Source organism: Leuciscus leuciscus (genome assembly GCF_965113295.1).
Source record: "Leuciscus leuciscus genome assembly, chromosome: 17".
Classification (NCBI taxonomy): domain Eukaryota; kingdom Metazoa; phylum Chordata; class Actinopteri; order Cypriniformes; family Leuciscidae; genus Leuciscus; species Leuciscus leuciscus.
The window spans coordinates 18,528,305-18,553,125 of NC_138741.1; the positions used below are offsets into that span (position 1 = coordinate 18,528,305).

At 36.9% G+C, this 24,821-nt stretch overlaps 3 protein-coding genes across 4 annotated transcripts; 1 reads left to right on the forward strand and 2 right to left on the reverse strand.

The window, feature by feature from the left end:
- Positions 1-515: 515 nt before the first annotated feature.
- pank1a (pantothenate kinase 1a) lies at positions 516-13,535 on the reverse strand. Of its 2 annotated transcripts, none has more exons than XM_082143038.1 (7): positions 12,929-13,535; positions 8,490-8,842; positions 7,066-7,319; positions 5,291-5,467; positions 4,369-4,492; positions 3,677-3,802; positions 516-3,059 (listed from the first exon to the last, which is right to left on the reverse strand). In XM_082143038.1, the coding sequence occupies exons 1-7, from the start codon at positions 13,155-13,157 to the stop codon at positions 3,000-3,002; spliced, it is 1,323 nt and encodes a 440-aa protein (XP_081999164.1). In that variant the 5' UTR covers positions 13,158-13,535; the 3' UTR covers positions 516-2,999. The 2 variants fall into 2 exon arrangements, with proteins under 2 accessions (XP_081999164.1, XP_081999165.1); XM_082143039.1 differs by lacking the exon at positions 12,929-13,535 and adding an exon at positions 11,525-12,357.
- A 2,695-nt stretch (positions 13,536-16,230) lies between these two features.
- Positions 16,231-20,217, reverse strand: LOC309479135 (C-signal). The gene is made up of 3 exons (XM_082143040.1): positions 19,853-20,217; positions 19,571-19,748; positions 16,231-16,868 (listed from the first exon to the last, which is right to left on the reverse strand). Exons 1-3 carry the CDS (start codon positions 20,174-20,176, stop codon positions 16,582-16,584), a joined length of 789 nt encoding a protein of 262 aa, XP_081999166.1. The 5' UTR covers positions 20,177-20,217; the 3' UTR covers positions 16,231-16,581.
- Positions 20,218-21,726: 1,509 nt separating this feature from the next.
- Positions 21,727-24,380, forward strand: htr7a (5-hydroxytryptamine (serotonin) receptor 7a). The gene is made up of 2 exons (XM_082143964.1): positions 21,727-22,512; positions 23,172-24,380. The coding sequence occupies exons 1-2, from the start codon at positions 21,905-21,907 to the stop codon at positions 24,001-24,003; spliced, it is 1,440 nt and encodes a 479-aa protein (XP_082000090.1). The 5' UTR covers positions 21,727-21,904; the 3' UTR covers positions 24,004-24,380.
- Positions 24,381-24,821: the final 441 nt, after the last annotated feature.

The window sequence follows — 24,821 nt, forward strand, 5'->3', positions numbered from 1 at the left end:
GTTAAGACAAAATAAACGAAGAAAAGTCGGAGAGATTTTTTAAGATTTTCACTCAAAGATGACTTTCACAAACCTGTGCATTTTGTTAAAGTGCAAGCATTTAAAATGGGTGACTGAATAATTGAAAATAACATAAAAGTAGCCATTTCTAGGTGGGTTAGTTCACCCATAAATACAAATTCTGTAATTGTTTACTCACTCTCAAATTGTTGCAAACCTGTATAAATGTCTTTGTTCTGCTGTACACAAAGGAAAATATTTGGAAGAATATTTGTAACCAAGCAGATCTCAGGCCCCATTGACTACCATAGTATATTCTCCCTACTATGGTAGTCAATGGGGCACGGGATCTGTTTAGTTTCCAACATTCTTTAAAATATCTTCCTTTTTAGCACACATTTATAGACATTTATACAAGAGGGTGTATTTAACTTGAGGTTGAATAAATGATGATAGAATTGTCTTTTTTGGGTGAACTATCCCTTTAAGAGACATTAAGCAATTCATACTGAATAAAATCCACAAAATGCATTTTTTGTTTTCAAACTTTTATTATTTTGTAAAAATGTCCTTTCTTGAGTCTATGCATAACAGCATCAATCACACATATATCAAGTCTCTCATGTCTTCTTAATAAAGCCGCAAATTTCAACACAGGCTTTAAAGACACTTTGAGAGTTGAAAAACAAAGATAAGAATATTTACATGTTTGTACAATCTGATCAAACAGCACAAAGTATCCATTAGAGTAGCATCAAACAAGCAACGCAAAGGATCATGTGTTTAAAATTGTCAGTAGGAATCAAAAGAAAACACAGACACAGAAAAATCTTCAAATACCCTTTTCACTCTGCATAACAGCATTACTGCCAACAGTGGCAAACAGGACATGAGCAGCTAGTTTCTCAGAGACACATGACTCCATCAACCAAGCAGCTTTCAGCAAAACAACATTCAGAGCAACTGACTCTATTCAGAGGAAAAGAACACTAGATGACCTCTCAACTACCTTCTGCGATACAGATTAATACACATACAGTCTGTGGTGTTGCTTCTTCAATATATAAAACTGCTGTAACTGGCAGCTAGTTTTGCTGCTTACTGACCAATAAGTTACATCACAAGTTACAGTTACTTCAAACCTTACCAATCTCTGAGGGCCTCACCCGTGTTTGCAAAACGAAGCTGTATTTTTTATCTAATACTCTATAGATGACAGCTTTTGTTAGCTATATCTAATATCTAGAAATATAAAGTGCAATTACACAGGCTTGCACACTTTGAAGCATGTTCACACTTGTATCTTACTAGGATTGGGTGGCAAGGACAATTTGTTAACAATACCATAAATGTACAATCTTCATGAATGTTAATCATCCATATGGCATACTACTGCTGTCATATGGTGTTTGGTAAACAAACAAACAAGCAAGCAGAGCATCCAAATCAAGAATGAAAATAATTTAATGCCAAATATACAAGGCCAACCAAAGCAATAATTAAATATTATAAAGCAATATGACATTTTTAACTAGGCAATTATATCCCCCAAAAAACTCACAAAAAAAGGTGAAAAACAAAACAAAACAGAACACCAAGATAGGTATTTTCTGAAAAAGAAAATATTGCAGTTGGCATGAGGTCCCAAAAATCTAATTCTGCTTTTTCTTAGAAATCAGTAAAAAGAAAAGCCACAAGTTAAAAGAAGAGAGCGATCACATAGAAGGCATGAGAGACAGAAGGACGACCGAAGAACAGAATATAACTAAGGGAGTAGTGTTTATATTTTGATTACATATTGAATTTCATCTTAACATTATAATGCTAGGTGACTTTTGGGAGAAGTAATGATGTGCATGGCCTGGTAAAACAGGAATGCTTGTATTGGCAGGCTTTCTGGTTTGACTCCTCCCCTTTTCAGTTTGGCACTACAATGGAAACACAATGGGTGAGTCTTTGAACTGTCTAAACATGTTTGATATTTGAATGGTGAAGAAAGGGGGGTTGTGGGTAATTGCTGTCATACTGACTTAATCCTTCTGTTTTGTCATCTCTCTGCTACTTTGAATACTGTTAGTGCTGTTTTTCAAACCATAGATGCGAGGAAGGCAACCAAAGAGGAAGTATATGCATATGACTGTGCATTCTGACAAAGATGAATGAAGTAGTTTTGGTTTGCATACGAAAAAGAATAGGAAAAGGCAGGATGGAACAAGAAGAGGCAAAGCTGGGCAAAGGAGGACAAAAAATATGGGATGTTAGGGGAACTTGTTATCTGAAGTGTCAAATTGGCCACTTGGTCCCACAGAATTCCCTCTCAGAACTAAAAGTGAGACACCCTGAGCTTTCTGTGAATCCTTTTAAAATGAAAGGCTTCATGTGAATCAGCGCTAATATATATATATTTAAAAAGTGAACAGAAAACGGATTCTAAACTGAACTGTTTAAAATGATTGTTTTGCATAAACCCATGGAAAACTGTTAACTGTAGCAAAGAGGACGAGTGAAGAGGCTGCTCTAAGCTGTACAGATAACAGTGTCAACATCTTTTCTTTACTTAGAGGATCTGTATCCCAAACAGCCGGGACACATTCCTGACACAGCATCTGATGCTTAAATCTGAATTATAATAGTGTGTTAAACATCATTTGGGTCTGCTGGTGGCTGGTCAAGAACAGCAAAACTTTAAACAGCAGGTTTTGGCCATCAGTAAACTCTCCCTGTTCACTACACAATGATATTTACAAACAGTACAAAAGGAGAACAACAAAAGGAAAACAAATTAACAATTAGATTCCGTTAGTCGTCAGTCTGAGGGAGATTGTTGCTCATAAAAATATTCTTTAAAATCTTATTTTAAGGGTTATTTACAGGTTAATTACTATAGTGGCTTCTTTCAAATTTTCCAGTGTTCCCAGTATTCCAGCATTCCTGTTGGAGCTTCTTTGTTGAAGTCTTGAAGCAGCTTCTGGATAATCAGAGATGAGGATTCCTTTCCTTTATGCGTCTTCAGAAGACTTCAGCAGTTCTAGAAAAGCACCAACGGCTCCAAAGTATCCCTGAAACGCACATACACACATATGAGTGTGCATATAAACAAACAATATATGAAAATAATTTCATTGAACTACTACCATATAAAATATGTGATTCTGAGAGACCTTCGCTGTTATTCACTACCGTTGGAAAATGGATTCATTTGTTTAAAAGTGACAGTAAAGACTCATAAAATATTTAGATTTTAAATAAATTTGGTTATTTTGGCTTTTCTATTCATCAAAGAATCCAAAGAAACAAAATGATCAGTTTCCACACAAAATTATGAAACTGTTTTCAACATTGATAATAATAAGAATTGTTTCTTGAGCACCAAATCAACATATTAGAGTAATGGCTGCTATAAATGTTGCCAGCAAAAGAATGTTACATTTTAAAATGTATTAAAATAAAAAATTAAAATAAAAAACTTATTTTAAATTGTAATAAATTAATATTTCACAGTACTCTGGTTTTACTGTATTTCTGATCAAATAAATGCAGACTTTGTGAGCATAAGAGATTTCTTTTCAAAAACATTACAATAATCTTACCGACCCCAAACATTTTATCTTAAATGTATTTCCCAAATTTGAGAAAATACAAGCAATAGAATACAACTTAATGAAGACAAAATTACCTCATGTTCCAGGAAAAGGGCCCTCAGCTGGCCCTTAGACCAGAAGTCCATAGCATAGGCAAGAAGCTTTGTTGACACTGTGTTTATACGCAGAAAGTTCCCCACAAAAACAACTCGTTCGATTTTCTACAGGACAAAACACAATCGCATCACTTAGTTATGACCATAGAATCTGTGGATGTTTTTCACATTTTTTTCACGCATTTTGGAAGAAAATCTACAGAATTTCGTGAAACAGATTTAATCATGGTAAAATTACTTCAACTGAGTGCCAAGTACTACATTCTTTCTGCTGAATTACCAGCAGGTTGATTCCGGCAGCGTTTCATCTTTCATCCAGCAGAGGGAGTCCTGACACAAGCAATTCCTTTTATGGACTGTTTATAGTAGGTACTTAAATCTGTGTTTTTGACAAATTAAAAGTTTTTGCCATCATCAACTTGTCATAGATACTAACTAATGTGATAAAAGTCCTGTATTCTCCAGGTATTGTTGGGAGTCACTGCTCTGATGGTGTTCTGTACACCCTGAAAGCCCTGTACAATGCTGCTTGATCACCAGGCTACAAGGCAACACTGTAGAGAAGCCCAGAGTGGCCAGACAGACGCTCACAGCTGCTGCTGACTGTGTGCAGATACACACACACACACACACACACACACACACACACGCACACACACACACACACACACCTCGTTGACTGCACACATGCGTGCGATGGAGCCAATGTTGTTGGTTATGGTGACGAGTGTTGCTCGGGCCAAATCCTCTTTAGAAATACTGTCCCTCTTCTCTTTGCTCATCATGTGACCAAAACTATAACAAAAACACAAGCATATATTTATGTACCAAACAGACACCCACAGAAAGCACTGCAATCAAGTCTGTGTAGATTTTGGAGTTTATTGCTGAAGCAATAAACAATTATTTATAATTTCTATAATTAAATTAATATATTATTAGATATATTAAGTTCATATTAAGTTCAAAATAGGTCTGTAAGAAAGTCTCTTTCTTAAAGTCTCTTATGTTATTCAAGGCATTTATTTAATTAAAAATACTGTAAAAACAGAATTATTGTGAAATATTATTACAATTTAAAATAACTGTTTCTATTAGATTATATATGAATATATTTTAAAATGTAATTTATTCCTGTGATGGCGAAGCTGAATATTCAGAAGTTATTACTCCAGTCTTCAGTGTCACATTATCCTTCAGACATCATTGCTTAATATTTTTGTGGAAACCTTAAAACACATTTTTTTCCCCCATCAGAATTCTTTGAGTTTAGAAAGTAAAAAAAAAAAAAAAAACAGCATTCATTTGAAATCTTTTGTAATATAATAAATGTCTTTACTGTTACTTTTGAGCAATGTAATGCACCCCTGCGAAATAAAAGCATTAAATTCTTTTTTTAAAATAGTAATTTTACTGATGGCAAATTTTTGAAAAGTAATGTATATTAAAATAACCAAGGAATGGGGACTCATACTGTACATTTGTGTCACATGAAACAGGCAGGCCTACATGCAAGACCCCATAGCATCACATTTCACTCGTGGACCTTTGTCACCTGACACCACACACACAGACACAGAGTGTCTTCTGTACCTTGAAGCCACCGCAGACCCCTGTAGGCCGAAGCGCTGGTAGTCCCCTCCATAGATGTCCTTCACCAGTTTGTCCACGTTGGTGCTGTCCCCTTTGCTGGCCATTTCAAGGGCCTCTTCAAATGTCTCACAACCCGTCAACAGGCAACACAACCCCAAAAACGTCCCTCCTCCAAGACTACAGGAGAAAAAGAGTGAGAAAGGAACATTGAGGGTCAAAACATGGTTACTAGCTGCATCTGAAGAGCACACATGTGCATTCACACACGCAGACATTTTTGACCTTTAAACTCAATTTAAACTATGTGCCTATGGCCAAGGGTCTCAAACATTCCAGATTACAGAATGTGGTCATTGCAACAAAAAGCAAGGACTAGTTCACATATTATAAATGTTAAAAGTTTGTAATAATTAAGATTAAGATTTTTTTTTTTTATGTTTTTGAAACAAGTCTCTCATGTTCACCATGGCTGCATTTAATTAAAAACACAGTAAAACAATAATGTTGTAAAAATAAATATAAAAATTTTCTATTTTAATACATTTTAAAATGTTATTTATTCCTATGATGGCAACGCTGAATTTATAGCATCATTACTCCAATCTTCAGAGTCACATGATTCTTCAGAAATTATCAAAGTTGAAAACCGTTGTGCTGCTTAATTTGTGGAAACTGTGATACATTTTCATTCAAAGGTTTGGGGTAAGATTTATTTTAAATAAATTAATATTTGTATGCCGTAAGAATGCATTACATTGATCAAAATTGATGTTTAAAAACTTTACATAAGATTTCTATTTCAATGAATGATTCTGAAGGATCGTGTGACTCTGAAGACTAAAGCAATGGCTGCTCAAAATTCAGCTTTGCCATCGTAGGAATAATTTACATTTTAAAATGTTAAATATATAGAAACAGTTATTTTAAATTATAATAACATTTCATAATATTACTGTTTTGTTGATCAAATAAATGCAGCCTTGGTGAGCATAAGAGACTTTTTCAAAATCATTTATTCCAAACATTTGACCTGAAGTGTAAATGAATGTGCTAAATGTTCAGAATTACTAAATGGAATTTTTAGTAAAAGTGACAGGGAAATACACTGGGATTTGTAAAACGTTGAAGAGTGTAAGTAATAGCTCCTGATCCTCCAGCAAGTGTGACAGATTTGCACAAGAGCTTTTACTTCCCCTGACAAATCTCCTCCCTCCTGTCAGTCACCGCTGAAAGGCTGTTCCATTCTGGTACAACCACATTTAAAATGAACTTGACTACCTACTCTGTTGTCAATCACAGATTTGTTATCTTCTGAAGATGTCTCATGTTTCAAAGGGAAAAATTAACACAGCAGGTGCTCTTATGCTTCTAACAGGCTTTGATACTGTGTCAATGAGAGATGAGGAAACAATCAGGTTCGCGTGTTTAGAAAATAGCCAATGGTAAACTCATATTTCAAGCTGGATGTATCTCAGCAAAAGTTGCTCACAGAAAAGACAGAATAAGCAAAGAGCGTTTTTCAGAGAAAATCTAATAAATTACAACCACTAATGTAGTGTTTTTTTATTATTATTGTTAGCTTGTTATTTGGTACTACAAGCTTTTTCAGCCATTATCAACAATTACTCTAAGTAAAACATCCCTGTGTGAATTTCTTTTGGAAACAAATGGAAAAAAAAGCACAAAATACTAGTTTAATCACATAGTTATTGAGAGTGAGTAACACATTTGAAGGGGTTTCTGCTACATGGTGCACGTTGCTCAGCTGTGCTGACCTGGTGCCTGTCACACGTTTGTAGTTGTCCTTGGAGTACACCGTCAGAATACTGACGCCCGAGCCAATGTTGACCAGCAACATGGGGAAAAGGTTGTCAAGACAACAGGATCTCTTGATGCAGTTCTGTGTGTCGGAGGGGTTCTCAAAGTAATAGCATTCAGGATGACCGTTAAAACCGACCGAGTCTATGTACAGCAGCCCCTGGATCAGACAGTCCAGCTCATCCAACTTCAGCAGCTCTAGGTCTGCCATCTACAAAGAAAAAAATTAATCATTTATGGCTACTCACTGCTCTGCATGCAATAGACTTATCCCTTAAATGTAATTCTTGATGATACATTGTTTATTAATTCAAAAAAACCTCAGGCTTTGACTTTCCATTGAGCAGTTTGGACCAAAATAAGATGCTTAATGTGTTTATAGGTCAGCTTAAAAGTAACATGCCCTAAAGTAACATTAAAAACTAGTTACAAAAGATTTCTATAGAAATAAAGAAAAGTTATTTCAAATTGTAATAATATTTCTATTTGTTACTGTTTTTACTGTATTTTTGATTAAATAACTGCAGCCTTGTTCAGCATAAGATATTTTCAAATCATACAGTACCGATCAAAAGTTATGAAACATTTACAGTTATGAAACACGTTTTTGAAAGAAGTCTCTTATGCTCATCAAGTCTGCATTTATTCGATCCAAAATCCTGAAAAAAACGGTAATATTGTGAAATATTTAATATTTAAAATAACTGTTTTCCATTTTTATATACTTTAAGATTCCTGTAATGGTAAAGCTGAATTTTCAGCATTGCTCCAGTCTTCAGTATCACATGATCCTTTAGAAATCATTCTAATATGCTGATTTATTATCAATTTTGAAACAGTTGTGCTGCTTAATAATTATTTATAACCTGTGATACTTTTTTCAGGATTTTTGAAGAATAAAAAGTTTTTAAAAAGAACAGCATTTATTTAAAAGCATTTATTGAAATATTTTGTAACAAAATATATAACTGTTCAATATTTTTTCTTCCTTTAAAAAAAGAGATTAATATTTAATTCAGCAAGGATGTGTTCAATTCATAAAAAGTGATAGTAAAGATTTATATTCTTAGAAAAGATTTCTATTTTGAAATCTATTTCTTACCCCATTGTTGAATTATTATGTTTTGTTTTAAATATACATTTAAATATATTTTAAATATAAAAAAAAAAAAAATTTATATGGCTGATGGGGTAAAAAAATTTAGGACCCAGGAGTTAGGAAATTTTTGCAGATTGCTTGGTTTCTATTTTCTTTGGCATGACGCAGTAACCTGACTGTGAAATCTCATTGGTCCAAAATCCTACCCCACATAGCTGTATATTAAACATTTGATTTTATTGTCAAAACCATTTGAAAGCCCAACTGCTGCCATCTCCTTACCGTTCTGAAGTCATTCTCAAACTTGTACGCCCCGCCTCCGGTGGCGCACAGTGTGGTATGCAGGCTGGAGAAGTGCTTATCTCTGCCCATCTGTATGAATCTATGCATGCCGGCGGTGGGGAAGCGGATGAAGTGCAGGTTCCCTGTGCGACCGCAGATGGTCAGGTTGCGCAGCTCCAGGTGCACATCACGGACACCGGTTTTGCCGTAGGCTGTGTTGGAGGTGAGGTACCTGCGTATGCTCTTCAGATTCTCCACCTCCTCCTGCTCCTCCTCTGCGGTGATGTCTTTTGGCTCAAAGTAAACAAGCTTTACTAAAGTACCACCAATATCCATCCCAAACCATGGAAAGGCTAGAAAGAGACAATGAGACTGATTAATGTCATTGTGTAAATTGTGTTCCAAAGATTAAGAAAGTGGACAAACTGGATTGGCAACTAAAAACAACAACAACAAATCCACAACATAATAAAGGTCAGTTAAAACATTTTAAGAACAATTTTACCATATTTTTTTAGAGAAATTAATACTTTTATTCATCAAGAATGCATTAGATTGGAAAAAGTGACCATAAATACATTAATAATGTTACAAAAGATTTCTTTCAAATAAATGCCGTTTTGTTTTGAACTTTCAATTCATGATGGTTTCCACAAAAACAATAAGCAGTTCAAACTGTTTAAACACAAAGCATATTAGAATGATTTCTAAATGATCATGTGACACTGAAGACTAGAGTAATGATGCTGCAAATTTAGCTTTGCCATCAGGAATAAATTACTTTTTTTATTTTATTATATAAATGATAAAAATACATTAAAAATATTTCACAATATTACTTCTTTAATGTATTTTGTGATCAAAAATATATGCAGCCTTGGAGAACATGAGAGACGTCTTTCAAAAAAAAGAAGCAAACTTTTGAATGCAAGTAAACTAATTCAAACATAACTATCTGGCCAACTTAAGAGGCAGTGATGAGCAATACTGCAGCAGCTAATGATGAGACAAGGCAGTTACCATGGCAACAGCCATGAGGCTGCAAATGGCTGTTCTAGGATGCTTAGAAGCAGAACCAGTTCAAACGTTCACAGATTCCCATGTCTGTTTCTATCATTTCGAAATAAATGTAAAAGATCAGCAGACAGAAATCTCAAACAAGCAGAGAGAGCAAAGTCTTATCTTATCAGATATTAATAGGTACATTATTACTGATATGACTCTTACATCAGACGTTCACTGGGCTGAACTCAGAAAAGTCAGGAAAAATTTGGGCAGGTCAGGGACACACAGATCTAAACCTGAATAACCTGGTAGATGCAGACCAATCTGTGCTCCTCAGATCTGATTTGTTCTATCAGATTTATTATGACTGACTTGCCACATTGTCAGCTGGTATTGCACAGATGACCTGTCTTTGACCAGAATACTCTCTGCTACAAAATCATCTCAAATGACCCTCACGCTTCCTTTCCCCCCTAATATAGATGTGGGCGTATGCTGGGAGGTTTATTTTGGACATCACTCTTATTTCAAAGCATGCAAATCAAGTGGACAAGAGCCCAACTAAATAAATATCCACATGCTTTGCTTTCATAGTTTTAAAAACACAGTTGTACAAAGGAAAACGCATGCTAAATCGCGCTTAACCGATTGGGATTATTGCGATTATTTTTTATGCGCAGCTTGTCAGTGACGTACGGCTCTGTGATCCGTAGTAAATGTTGCTCCATCTGATAGCACTGCGAGTTTGAGTCACTTATAACGTGCATTTGAAAAAGCAACACGCGTCAAACATCTTTCCAAACATGAGAAGCATTTATTAACCTATTTGGCATATTTGGAGTTTCTGCGTAAGAGCGCCCTCTGGCTTTCAGATGGAGCAGCATGTACTACCGATCAGCTGTGCTGCACTGACAAGCTGCGCATAAAATATTCGGAATAATATACTGGAAGTGCTACCTATTCTTTGCTGAAATGTAATCCAGGATATAACCAGCACTAAGAGCTTGTGACAGCATCACCAAAACAAAACTCAAATCTTCCAGGTTACTATTGTATTGCGTTACGAACATATTAACTCATTATGAACATATTTATATACTGTATAAGTAAATCGATAACCAGCTCCATAACATTTCCATAGCGTTTCTTTCCCAATTTATGTAAACCTATGCTAGATCATGTATTGTAGATGTTTTATTTATTTGCCAAATCGAGTGCAGTTTCATTTCGATTAATCGTGCAGCACTACTAGCCAGGAATGAACAATGTTGCTTCTTCATTAAACTGAATGACCTGAGCCAGAAGCAGCAGGTGAACGGGGTGTGACAGTCGTGTGACATAATGACATCAAACAGCTCATGTGGGTGAGAGGTCTGTTTACATCCCCCAGTCAGCAGAGGCATGGAAAGGGAGAGAGACTAAGAGAGAGAGAGAAAATTGGCAGGCATGTGTGTCCATGTGAGACGCTGGGAAAGGCAGAAAAGTGGCGAGAGAGAGAGAGAATGTGACCGAGTGAAGGAGAGGGACTAACATGGTAGGCGAGCAAATTGAGTGTCCATGTGAAAGAGGACCATGTGAAATACTTCAGAATACTGTATATCTGGTATGAATACTTTTTAACACCATTAACATGGGTTGAGTATAAATAAAAGAACAATACAAAAACAACTGCAACAACAAAGGTGTTACCACACACACAAAAGTTGGCTGGAGCTGAGGAATGTAGACAAGCTGGCCTGGCATGCTGTCTGACACAACTAAGACTTAGACTCGCTGAACTGCATATAAGCACTGTAAAAAGCAGTCACTTTTCTGCAGCCGTTACCTTTGGCAAAACAAATTCCTGACATAAATTCGCTTTGTTCTAAAACATTTTTGCACTTCAGTAAATAGCAAAGAAAAAAAAAATCAAATCCATTTAGTGTTGCAATCACCAGAATATGCTGCAGGTATAACTTTCCTAAAACTGTCAGAGCAATTCCAAGGAAGCAAGATATTTTACATTACACAAGGATGAGGTGATGTCTTACCTGGCTTCTTTGAACACTTTAACTTCATCCTGCTGGTAGCCCTAATACGTTCAAGTGCCCAACACAAAAGCCCAAGCAGTAGGAAAGCCCACAAACAGACAGAAATTAGAAGTTCAGTTTGTCTTGTAATGGCATTATAACTACGCTCTCAAAGTTGAATTCTTGTCGTCGTTTAGCAAAAGTGAATAAATACAGAGAAATTCTTATTACTGAAGGATGGGGGCGTTTCTGTCTGTCCCTTTAACGCGGCCACGCGAAGACAAAAGTCAAGCGCTGATTGGTCGAAGCGCGTCGAGCCTTTACATCAGGAGCGATTTCAACACACCTCCTGACTTCACACCGACCAATCAGAGAGCGAGAAGAACAGTCTCAAAGGTTTCATCAAAACAAAAGACACTCTTCGGTGTACAGGTCAGACACAGCACAGAAATAATGACAGTTTGTTCAAAGGTTGGGAGCTGAGAATCATTTTTTTTTTATAAATACTGCAGCCAAATGATTTTCATGCACGTTCGAGAAGCGTTAAAGCACTTGAACGTCATCATTTAGCTGCTATGAACTGAATGTATTAAAATAATGACAGTGATTCTTGCATTACTTTTTATTACTATTTTGCAAGTAACATCAAATGAAAATAAACCCATTAAAGTATTTTGACCATTGGCAATTCCTGCAGTACTTTTCAATGATACTGATCCCCAGCGAGACCAGAGACTCGGTTCATCCGGTTCTTTTTATTGAAACAAAACACTTATGAATCAGTCGGAGCGGTTACTGATTTATCTGACTTATTTAATGCACCGAAAATTATTACATTCCCATTGCCCCACTCCAAATGACCCAACTACTGATGCGTTATACTTAAAAGTATGTCAACATACATGAACGGTAGTACATTTCTTTGTAGTATGTATAACGTTATATATCTTACAATTTGGCAACGTAACGTTACTTCTGAGCGAAGTGAACGAAAAAAGAATTGCACTTTCTCCCCCAAACAGTCCCTCAAATGTAACCTAGCCTAGGCTATTACATAAAGGAATCGATACATTTATTAAGATTTCCATTTCCACTTTGTACCCTTATTCAGTTGAGTTTACCTGAGGTAAAATTGTGGGGGTTAACTGAAATCGATGACATCTGTAATTCTAAATGCCAGTAACTGGCTCAAAAATAGGGCAAAGTAATATATTGTGCCATTACACTGGCAACATTTCAATTTAATTGCGACGAATTCCATTGCTCTCGCAATAATGTGTTAAATATTGACTCGAACACGTCCTTACAAAGAGGTCTGTCTGTATCTTTAGCCTTTATGGCATCACTTATCAGACATTGAGGAAATCATGTACAGATCTAAAAAACACTGAAGGTGTCAGTCAGTAACGTTAACTATAAACTTACGAGGTCTGTTTTTCTTTGCCGACTCCAATCGCCTCCACAGCCGACACCTTTTCGCCGGAGAGCCGTTGGTTTGAGGGTCGTGGTTAAGAAGATGGTGGTAATTATCGTCCGTCGGACTGTACGGACTACAGCTCCCGTTGCTCAGCTGTCGCCGGATTGGCTTGTTGTGCATGTTTGTGTAGCAAGGACCAGAACCTTTCTGATCCATCGCTGATTTGGCCTTATCCATATTTCAATGCACAGTAAATGTCAACAGCGTAACGTTATGACTCTTGTAAGCCTCAAAACACACACACAGATATGCGCGCTGATGAATGTGCCGCGCTCTCGAGATAAGAAAAAGCGCGTGGCTAATAATGACCAACAACAACCAATGCACGGATTTAATCTAAAAAACGACTATTACAACAACTACAGCAATAATAAAATCGCGTGTTTACAAGTGTCGAATACAAAACGATTAGAGCAATACACCAACACGCGCTGCGGTCGAGGTCATTGACGGTCATATTTCCATAGTCCTGGCGCTGCGGCAGATACCCCGTCAAACAACCGGCTCATGACGTCACCAGGAATGGCTCGAGCCAGTTTACGGCTCAGTGCATGCAGAGCATTGCGCCATGCGCGCACGTACACACACAACCATCTTCTAATATTATCGCAAGCTAAAGATCAAAGTACAAAACGATCTTTCCTCACAAGTCAACTGATAAGGTCTTTAAATACCTCCTTTTCAAAGTGTAGGCTACCTGCGTCACTTCTGTTGTGTTGATCATCTATCTATCTATCTATCTATCTATCTATCTATCTATCTATCTATCTATCTATCTATCTATCTATCTATCTATCTATCTATCTATCTAAGTTGAAAGCGATTTCTCTCAGCATGGATGGGTGTGGGATGAATGAGGTCAAAGGGTTTCAGTATGGTGGTTCTCGGGTGTCTAGCAAGCATCGTGGAGGTAAGAAAGGACATTGGGAAGACAGAGAAGATGGAGGGTTCATAAAGTGTATTTTTAACCAAATGCACACGTGCAGGCTAATTATTCCAGTCGTTTAAAATAAACTCGGCTAGTTCTCTCTTATCTATTTTCTTGCTGAAGTTAACCAAATACAGACATATGTGGTGGACTAGAGTGTGCTTTTTAAGTTTAAACGGATGAATTACCTTCTGCTAAATTCAATATTTTATTTTAGTACCCACAGAAAGACAAATTTACACATCAATCGACAGTTTCTGACTTTTCACACCATTATCTTATAATAATAAATGTTGCAATTTGTATTTTATTTTCCTTTGTGATTGCTCAATTGGCTCGGCCACCTAATGGAGAGAAGAGTAAAAGACAGTTGACTGAGTGGCAGACCTGTAAATACCACAATAACCAGAGACAAAATAAGTCAATTTTAAGTCTCCACCAGAGGTGGAAAGAGTACTGAAAATTTGTACTCAAGTACAAGTACCGTTACATTGCTGAAATAATACTCAATTACAAGTAAAAGTACTGGTGTCAAAAAAGTAATTAAGTAAAAGTACAAATTACTCTTCTCAAAAACTACTCAGAGTACTAGTTACTAATTACTTTTTAGCTGGCGATAGTTAATGCATTACCAATAAAAATATTCAACAAAATCATAGATTTATGTAGAAAATAGCTACTTTTAACACGTTTTTACCTTATTGTCAAAGGACATTAATTAGTGGATACTGGAATTTCTAACTTCAATATGACACCTTGAAATATGTCAATATTCAGTAGGCCTAGCCTATAATTTTTAATACCATCGGGAAAACTACTAGGCTACATACTAAATATTTTTATATCTAAATTTTTGTCCATCCATTTTGTCAAGGCAATCATTATTTTCAAGCATTGAAAAGCACAACACTCATTGTAACAGTAATCTATTTGAATGGAAAAGTTTAATTCAAGTCTTCTAAAGAGACACATCCACTTTATAAGGTGAGATTTTAATTTAGGCTTTTGTTTACATATTTAAACATTGATCAATAACCATTACAATAATCTAATATTTACTCACTCAGTGTATTTGTCTTTACAATAGGGTAACGTGAACTGTTGCAATAGCTCACACACAGCACAAGGAAGCTTGATTTCAATTCAAACTGAATTTAATTTGCAAAAAGACTAGATTTTTCATAACTTTTGACAGCGTTTAATTCAAGAGCATGGAGAGATTGGAGCTGGACGTCATTTGAGTCTGCAGTGAGAACCACTTGGAGAGATTCGCGATTGCACATGATATGACACACAGTCCGAGAGCGCACACTCAATATCCGAGTCCAGTTCGTTCGTATATTTGAGAGCTCGCGTCCAGTTTTCTGCGATTACATGAATGTGCCCTCGCGTTATAATATTGTTCGTGACATTTGCCATTAAAATATGCCATAGAAACTTGCAGGTATTAATAAAATTATGCGTAATAGGCCTAACGTTACCTGCAATCCCGCGCTGAGAGGAGGCGGGTGTGTCAAACTCGCTGTCGTTGAGATGAGAGAATGAGAACGCGCAGCTGGTAAAATATAGATATTTTGACAATACTACTATGTAGTTTGTTGTTCCAAACTTTCAGTCCAGCCATTAATCACTCTGAGCTCCTCGCCTCCTTCATGATCAGCTCTTCAAAACCTGCTGCGACTGCGGCGGCTTTCATTCAGTCCAAATTTCAGGGGTTTTATTGGTCCGTTTACGATCGAATATTTTTATTGGCTACCGAAATGCCATTCAAAGATTTGAATATCAATTCAAATTGTACTCAGTAACGAAATGTGATTTTACAAGTAGCGAAGTAGATTACTTATCTTAATATGTACTTGAGTACAAGTAAAATTACAGATTAAAAAATATACTCAAAAAAGTACAAGTACCCAAAAAAACTACTTAATTACAGTAACGTGAGTAGTTGTAATTCGTTACTTCCACCTCTGGTCTCCACACACCACAGTTAACTGACTTTGGTCAGTTCAGTTAGCTTTAGAACAGCGGAACAATTGCACCATCAAATGTCATTTCACTCACTGTGAACATCTTCTGGAAAGTACAGTGCGTGGTACTTTTTACATGCCAAAATAGCTACAAGACTGAGAGGAGCCAAATCATTTAGGAAACTGCTGTTAATGTGACACCAGTGACCTCAGCAACTACTTGGAAAGATACTAAAGAACTGGACATCTTTGACAAAATGTAATGAGGAAAACTGAATACTTCTATAAGGCAACACAAACATCAATGTTTTCTTGGATCCAAACAAAAGAATTCAGAAATGAAGAAAACACCAAACATGTTTAAAAATGTAATTTATTAAACATTTGATCTAAGCTTATAGACTTAAAAACAGTAAAAATTTATACTGTTATATCACAAACATATTCTTCTTATGATGTTTTATATTGTGAAATTTGTGATAAGCTCTTTTTATCTGCTGTGACATCCGTTAGTCTTCCTGGAATGCATGTGTGTCTCTCTAAAAAAACCAACAGTCAATTTTAAACCCCAGTGTTTTATTAATATGCAAACATTTATTTTCTGTGCTAGATTTACATTGCCTGATTATTTGTTTCAGCATTATTTTGTTATACACCTTATTTTAAAATGAGGTAGACACAACTCTGTTGTTTTCGACGTGACTGTTTACCAAGGTATTTCATTGCTGTCCCAAGCATAGGCTTTCCCTGTTTTGTTAATGTTTAGATTGTCTATTATGTTCATAAGGCATTGGACAGAGTATTCTGCGCTGAACAGCTTGTCCTTGGGTACGTTTCGATGGTAGGGCCGAGACAAATCCGTATTCACGGTTCCAGGATGCAGGGATACACACACAATTTTAGATCGCCCTCGACCCAGCTCAATGGACAGGTTTCTGGTGGCCATGTTTAAGGCAGCTTTAGACATCCTATAGCTGTACCAGCCTCCAAGAGCTGTAGACAGAAATATAAACCAACAGAGTGGTAAGCTTCAGGCTGTTAAGAAATAGTCCAGATGTGGCTGTAAATAACTCTAGTTAATTTCATCTGAAGTCACTTCTAGCATGTAGCTATAATTATATGTTAGTAGGAGTAAATAATTTGGGCTTTGCTCTAAAATGCAACATCATATTCAAGTTCTGTTTTATTTTGAGAAACAGACTTAAATGGGGATAGAAAACATTGTGGAAAATGTGTGCATGAGTTTCTTAAAAAATAAGACAAATGCAACATTTGTTTCATTATTGTCATATTTGAAGGGCCATAATCAGGTAATTGGTAGAATAAACTTAAGCTCAAGTACAGGTAACTTATGACAGCATCATTTTTTCATTAAGGTATTGATCTGAAGCTCATGCCGTTTATGTTCTGAATTGAGGAGGCAAAGGAGGTAAATTAATGTAAATTAAAAAACAACAACATTTAAACAGGTTAAATAAGCATTACTTATACTATCAAATAAACAAAAACAACTAGTCCAATTATATTTTGTATTTTTACATTAACAGTGTAATTAATGTTATATTTATCAAAACTAAATATATTTCCTCATCAAGTTGCTTTTTAAGTTTCTCATCAAGTGCTTTTTAATAATTTTTTAATTTATTCCAAAATAATAACTGTAACAAATTTCATATTTCATTTATGTTTTTGGTAAACTGATATTAGGCTTTTCTTTTTAATAGTCAACTTATTTTCAGATCATCCATCATCAAAGCTCGGTTAACACTGCAAGTGTCATGCACAGACCATAGACTGTAAAAAAAGAAAAATGTTTGTAACTAAAAAGCTGTGGGGCACCATTGACTTCCATAGTATTTAGAAAAAAAATACTATGGAAGTCAATGGTGCCCCACAATTGTTTGGTTACAAACATTCTTCAAAATATCTTCTTCTGTGTTAAGCAGAACAAAGTAATTAATAAAGGTTTGGAACAACTTAAGGGTGAGTAAATTATGACTGAATTTTTATTTTGGAGTGAACTATCCCTTTAAAATTATTATGTGTGAATTTATATTATTATTTTGTCATTATATTTTATTGTTTTTTTTGTATGACTCCTCACAAGATTTATATCCCTCCGATTGAATGAGTGCACTCAATAACATCCACTATGGTTTCAGACACCACTAAAAATGGCTGACTCAAGTAATGCTCTATTTTATGGGTATAGGGGGCGATTTCAGATTCAGCCAAGGTCTTCAGGGCTCCTAGAAAATTAAAATCCATATGTGTACTTTTATTTTTGTACTGTGAATTATTTTCTCTCCAGTAGCAGTATTAATAGTAAGTGACATGGCATCTGACGCTCAGAAGCCAATGGCACATGTCACTACGCGTATTGGCATTATCGTGACACACCGACACTGACATGACACCTGACTGACACCGAGTCGCGGAACATGTCACTGTTGTGACACCTCCAGTAGTGACTGACAGATGAATTGAGCACCTATACTGACGTAATTGTGACACAAAATCCTAAATAAATTGCCTAATTTTGTGATATTTTTAAATATCAGTTAAACGCATTAAAGTCAGTAATATTTTTTCAAACGTGTTATTTGTGTCACGTCTGTATTTGATTTGTATGTGCCACTGAATGTTTTGTAATACCAGTGCTACTTTATGTTGTTTATCTCGCAAAGTCACAAACTGCCCATTCTAGGAAAGACACAAAATAAATCTATCATGGTTCACTACGAATAACGTATTAACATTTAAAAAAATAATTGTATCGAATTATGAATAATAATGTTGTACACATTAACTCAGCGATGTAATAAATCATATGTTTGACAGCATAAAGCAAATTGCTATGCAAGTGGCACATGACGCAATCCATTGGCACATCACACGTGTTAGTGACACGTGCCAGTTGGCCTGTGTCACTAAAACTGACATGTCTCTTTTTGTTGTGGCACCTCCAGTAGTGACACCTGCAGCTGTCTGCCTGAGTATAATGTAGATTATGTAACATATGCACATACTTTATTTGCACAACAAAAATGGATTATATTTATCTTATTGAATAATTACATAAAATTATTTTTGAAATATTAAAGGTAGTACTTTAGAATTGTAGAATTTTTCAAATGCACTGAGCACTTTTTTGCACTTGTAAATAAAGAAGATTGCTAGTACCTCGGTATGTAATCCTTAGCCTAACAAATGTTTTTTTAATATCTGATTTTTTTTTTTTTTTAATACACTTTTTGGAAGGACTTGAAAGCCACAGATGAGAATCTTGCGCTGGCCAGTGTTACACTCACTTATACTGACACCTACTGGCGTGCGTGCGTCCGTGCAGCATCACGCAAAAATAAAGGTTTACAGTAACGGACGCGACTGTTGCTTTAATTCGTAGTAAGTGACCCATGATAGATTTATTTCGTGTCTTTCCTAGAATGGGCAGTTTGTGACTTTGCGAGATAAACAACATAAAGTAGCACTGGTATTACAAAACATTCGGTGGCACATACCAATCAAAATAAGACGTGACACAAATAACACGTTTGAAAAAAAATATTACTGACTTTAATGCGTTTAATTGATATTTAAAATATATCAAAATTAGGCTATTTATTTAGGATACGCACTTGTAAACCTAATGGAGAAAAACCTGCACTTGAACTGTTTTGCATAGGGATACAAACCATTGTCTCCTATAGATCCCACTTTAGCAGTCATGTTCACAATGATGCCACTGTGCTGTTTCTCTTTCTCTGGGGGCTGCTGGCCAAACGCCCCTGTTCCCTTCTGAAGCAAGGGGACAAAATATTTGGCCATCACTAGAGGACCCACCGTATTAGTGACCAAAGTGGAAATGGTTCCCTGTAAAAATAAAATAAAAATTCGTCAAAGCTTTAGAATTTTGTCCACAACATTTGAATATGCCCCACAACGTAGCCTATTATTTCAATACTGATATTGGTCACCTGAGCGGACACGTCCCGTAAACTTGTTTCTCCTTTACCGGATGGATGAAGCATAGCTGAAGAATTAATGATCAAATCCACTTTCCCAAAGGTAGATTTGACACTTTCAGCTGCTCTTTTGATGTCATCTTCCCTGTTGACATCCAGTTTCAGTACAGTCATCCTGCCCGCGTGCTGCGCGCTCAGCTCAGTCAGATGTTGTGCGGCGTCCGGATTTCTGCATGTCGCGATAACGGCTGCTGGAGATTTGTTTAAAAGTAGATATCTGCAGAAGTCTAAGCCCAAACCTCTGCTTGCTCCCTGCACAAGCGCCACAGCAGCCATGACTCCTCACGAAAATCAGACGCACGTGAATTTGTATTGACTGCCCTCTATGGGCGGCAGAAGGACGCTTACACAACAAACTAGTTTTGTAACTTGTATTATCGTGCGTGTTTCCGTACTAGATGTTGGGAGTAATTTCAATTCAGATGGCATTCAAAAAAGTGGGGTTTTTTTTTAGGTAATAGGCTCCAAAGATTAAGCCTACATCTAGTTTGTCAATTATGATTGTAGCTAGGCCTATAAAAATCACATTGTATTTTATGTAGGCTATATATTATATAGGCTATATTTAAAATTTACTACTAATACTAAAGTAAATAATAAGCCAGAAATAGCCTACATTTGCAAATTTAGGCTTACTATATTATCAGTAGAAGGAAGCCAATGTAGCATAGTCATTGAACAGCCCTAAAAATCATTTAGACAATTAAGGGACTCTTAAAATGCACGAATGTCATTGCATTAGACTCAAAAAGTGGCACCTGTGAAGAAAATATTATAAAACATTTCTTAGAATTAACTGTAGGCTACTACTATTCTTTTACATTTTGCAGTTACTTTTAAGCAGCTGGTCCCAATGTCATTTTGGTCAATTTATGATTTCAGTTGCTCTCAGGAGCACACATGTGTCTTAGAAAGAAAAGAGAGAGAGAGAAAAAAAACATTGTTCAAATGTGTCTCATGCGCGCAGCTGTAATCTTGTGATTATGTGTTTGTGTGATTATTAAGCATGTGTTTGGGTAGCGCCTTTGCCGTTTGTATATAGATATATTATATATAGTTATGTATATTTATTTGCCACTAGGAGGCGACAGTGCAGCTTGTTTCTAAATAAAACTTCAGGATAGAACCGAAGAGTAGGTAGAAGAGTAGAAGAGTATTGATATTCCCTTCTGGTTTCTGTGGAATAATGTTATTTTTTTATTATTATTTTAATGCTAAAAAGTGATTTTCTTGGGGTTGTAGCACACTTTGCAGAATAGTTATATTAGACCCACAGATATTCCTGATATTAATATATTAGAGACCTAATTAATATAGAGACCCTCAGAGCGAATAATAACACATTGTTTTTATGATTTAGAGCAATGTTTTTCTATTTTCATCACTAGTTCCTGTTTTTTCTTCGTTTTTTTTCAGTTAAAGTGTCCTATATGGTTAGCATACCATTTTTAATTAAAACGTTAAAAATGTAATAAAGGTGTGCTGGATGGTGATGATGGCAAAATATTTATTTGATTACCACAATTTTTACTGACAAAATTGTAAATGTTTTTATTTTACTAAAACTGTACAGGCTGTAACACTAATTACACAGTTTAGGGGTATATTGTTGATTTTACATCAGACACAAAATGTTGATATATTATGTTACTGTAATATAGCTATATCAATTACAACAATTTATCACGATTATAAACTGCCATCGTGTATAAATAAGTTAGGCCTATTATCTTCCAAATTCTTATTTGTTGTTGTGAAGGATAAAAGACTGACACCAGCTTGCTAGATCACTTGCATAAAAACATGACAAACTTCTCTCAGTTTTTGTCGGAACATGGTGTGCGAAAATGACGAATCACCAATGATCTCCTCTAAAAATAGAGAAATTAGCCGCGCGTCAGTGATTGAACGCTAATCGGATGCGCATCAGTCTTTGCGCGCGCAGCTGTGATCTCGTGCCATCATCGGTTTCTCTGAAAAGTTCATGAATAAAAGGAGCACGGCATGGTGCTGGGCGATACCAACAGAACTAGTGTCGCGCAAAGCCTAGGACAAACTATGAAGCCCTTCATGGCCGAGGAGCGCACGAGAGAGACAGGTGCATGTGTTGAAACATCTAACGGTATAATGATCTCCGAGATCCTCGTCCCTCGACTATTCAAAATTGCAGACGAGTCTGGAGAAATGTCAGTGTCTACGGGCTCCGGTTCCTTGGATATGAAGCCCTCCAGCTCGCCGATCCTACTGGAGATGATGGAGGTGGCAAACGGCACGCGCTGCGCGGAGCAGATCCTCAGCTACGGAGAGGTCGAGAAGGTGCTGATCGGTGGGGTGCTGACTATGCTCACACTCATAACCATCTGCGGGAACCTGCTCGTGGTCATCTCCGTGTGTTTTGTGAAAAAGCTACGGCAGCCCTCCAACTATCTGATCGTGTCCCTCGCGCTCGCGGACCTCTCCGTTGCGCTCGCGGTGATGCCGTTCGTCAGCATCACGGACCTGATCGGCGGCCGATGGATTTTTGGCAAGTTCTTCTGTAACGTGTTCATAGCCATGGATGTGATGTGCTGCACCGCGTCCATCATGACCCTTTGCGTTATCAGCATCGACCGGTGAGTTTTCTTAACAGTGAACTGATTATGTTCATCATAATGATGATCAGTTTATTGATACTTTCTTTCTTTCTTTTCTTTATTTATAAAGCATATTTAAAAACAACCATGGGTTGACAAGTGCTGTACATTAAAATTTACAAAGGGATAAAATACAACTACATAACATATTTTAGACTAACAGCATCTGTTCAAGAAAATAGGACCTAAGCATAGATTTAAAAACAAAAAGAGATTGTGCTGTTCGGATGGCTACAGAGAGCTTGTTCCAGAATGTTGGACCAGCAATAGAAAAAGCTCGATCACCACGGTGTTTCAATCTGGACCTAGGGATGGATAGGCACATAACCTACAAACATGATAAATGATTTGGCAACACTTTACAATAATGGTCTGTTTGTTATCATTAGTGAATCCATTAGGTATAATTAACTAATACTTTTTTTATTTTAAGTTAACTAAAACTATATTAAAAAAAACCCATAAAATATTCGTCATTGAAATAAAGTAAAATATAGAAAACCTAATCGTATTTTATTTCAGCTATAGTTGCCAAGGCAACACTTCTTATTTTTTATTTTGTTTAAATTGATGTAAAAAAAAAAAAAAAATGTTTCCATCCATCCGATCCATCCATCCAAATTTTCCCTCTATCACAGGTACCTGGGCATCACCAGACCCCTAACATACCCGGTGAGGCAGAACGGATGGTGTATGGCCAAAATGGTGCTTTCAGTGTGGCTGCTCTCTGCGTCAATCACCTTGCCACCGCTCTTTGGCTGGGCGCAGAACGTGAACGATGACCGCGTGTGTCTGATCAGCCAGGACTTTGGCTACACTATTTACTCAACAGCTGTTGCGTTTTACATCCCCATGACTGTCATGCTGGTCATGTATAACCGCATCTACCGTGCCGCCAAGCTCAGCGCTGCCAAACACACCATCACTGGCTTCCCTCGTGCAGGACAGGAGGAGGAAGAGGAGGATGAGGTGGAAGTGGAAGGGGTCGATGGGACGGTGGGTCCCATGGGTGTGGACTGCGTAACTGTTGCGATCAAGCTTCAGAGGGAAGTGGAAGAGTGTGCGTGTCTGCCTCGAATCCTGCGAGGAGTGGGCAGGAGGAGCTCGGACCGCAGGAGCATTTCCATATTCAAACGGGAACAGAAGGCGGCAGCCACGCTCGGGGTGGTGGTAGGAGCATTCACCGTCTGTTGGCTCCCGTTCTTTCTCCTGTCCACGGCCCGGCCCTTCATCTGTGGCACAGAGTGTAGCTGTGTCCCGCTGTGGGTGGAGAGAACTCTGTTGTGGCTGGGCTACGCCAACTCACTCATCAACCCCTTCATCTATGCTTTCTTCAACCGCGACCTGCGCACCACCTACCGAAGCCTGCTCAGCTGCCGTTACCGTAATATTAACCGCAGACTGTCAGCCGCCGGCATGCATGAGGCCCTACGACTGGTGGAAAGACCGGAGGTGGTTGTCTCTGGGTGACCCGAACAGTGCACATAACATACAAAGAGTTCAGAGGTTAACATTTGCAACTCGCAAGCCTAAATGGTCATGATGGCATTTAGGAGTCATGTTTGGAAGATGTCACGGTACAGTACCTACACAGTCAAAACAGTGGCCACTTCGGACAGAGGTGCATTATGGTCAATGCAGTTGCATTTTCTCAACTTTGCTGACACAGGAACACACTATAACTGGCTTTTCTTTAGTAGAACAGCAGAGAAAATACATATAGCGGATGGATCAAATAGAGTACAGGTTCTGTTTCAAACCACAAAACAAGAAATGGACAAACCCTTTTTACAAACGTTTTTCACATTTAAAAAATGTATATATTTAAAACGGCATACTTTGTGTTATATTACCTTGACAAAAAAAAAGTATATATATATATATATATATATGTAGGCTATATGTATATATATATATATATATATATATGATTTTAAAAAAAAAATTTATATACAGGACACGTGTAATATTGCATCAGTATCCTGATAACTTGATATTGTGAAATCTTGTCCCTCAAGGGATTTGAGGGAATCGAGATATAGAGATCAATAGAACTGTAGGGAGAAATCTGTTTAGATTGATCTGTTCTTAAAAATAGAAAACCGCCCAGCTCCGTTTCTGCTGTAAAAACGTTAATCGAGCTCAACGAGCTGTGAGAAACTGGTTTGTAAACTGTCAGCACCTGTTAGCTCACTAAGTGTGATTCATCTGTGTCTGATTCTTGCTACTTTAAATGCTAAACACAATTTACCATTTCTACTTTCAGTCTGCACATGCTCACTCCGTAT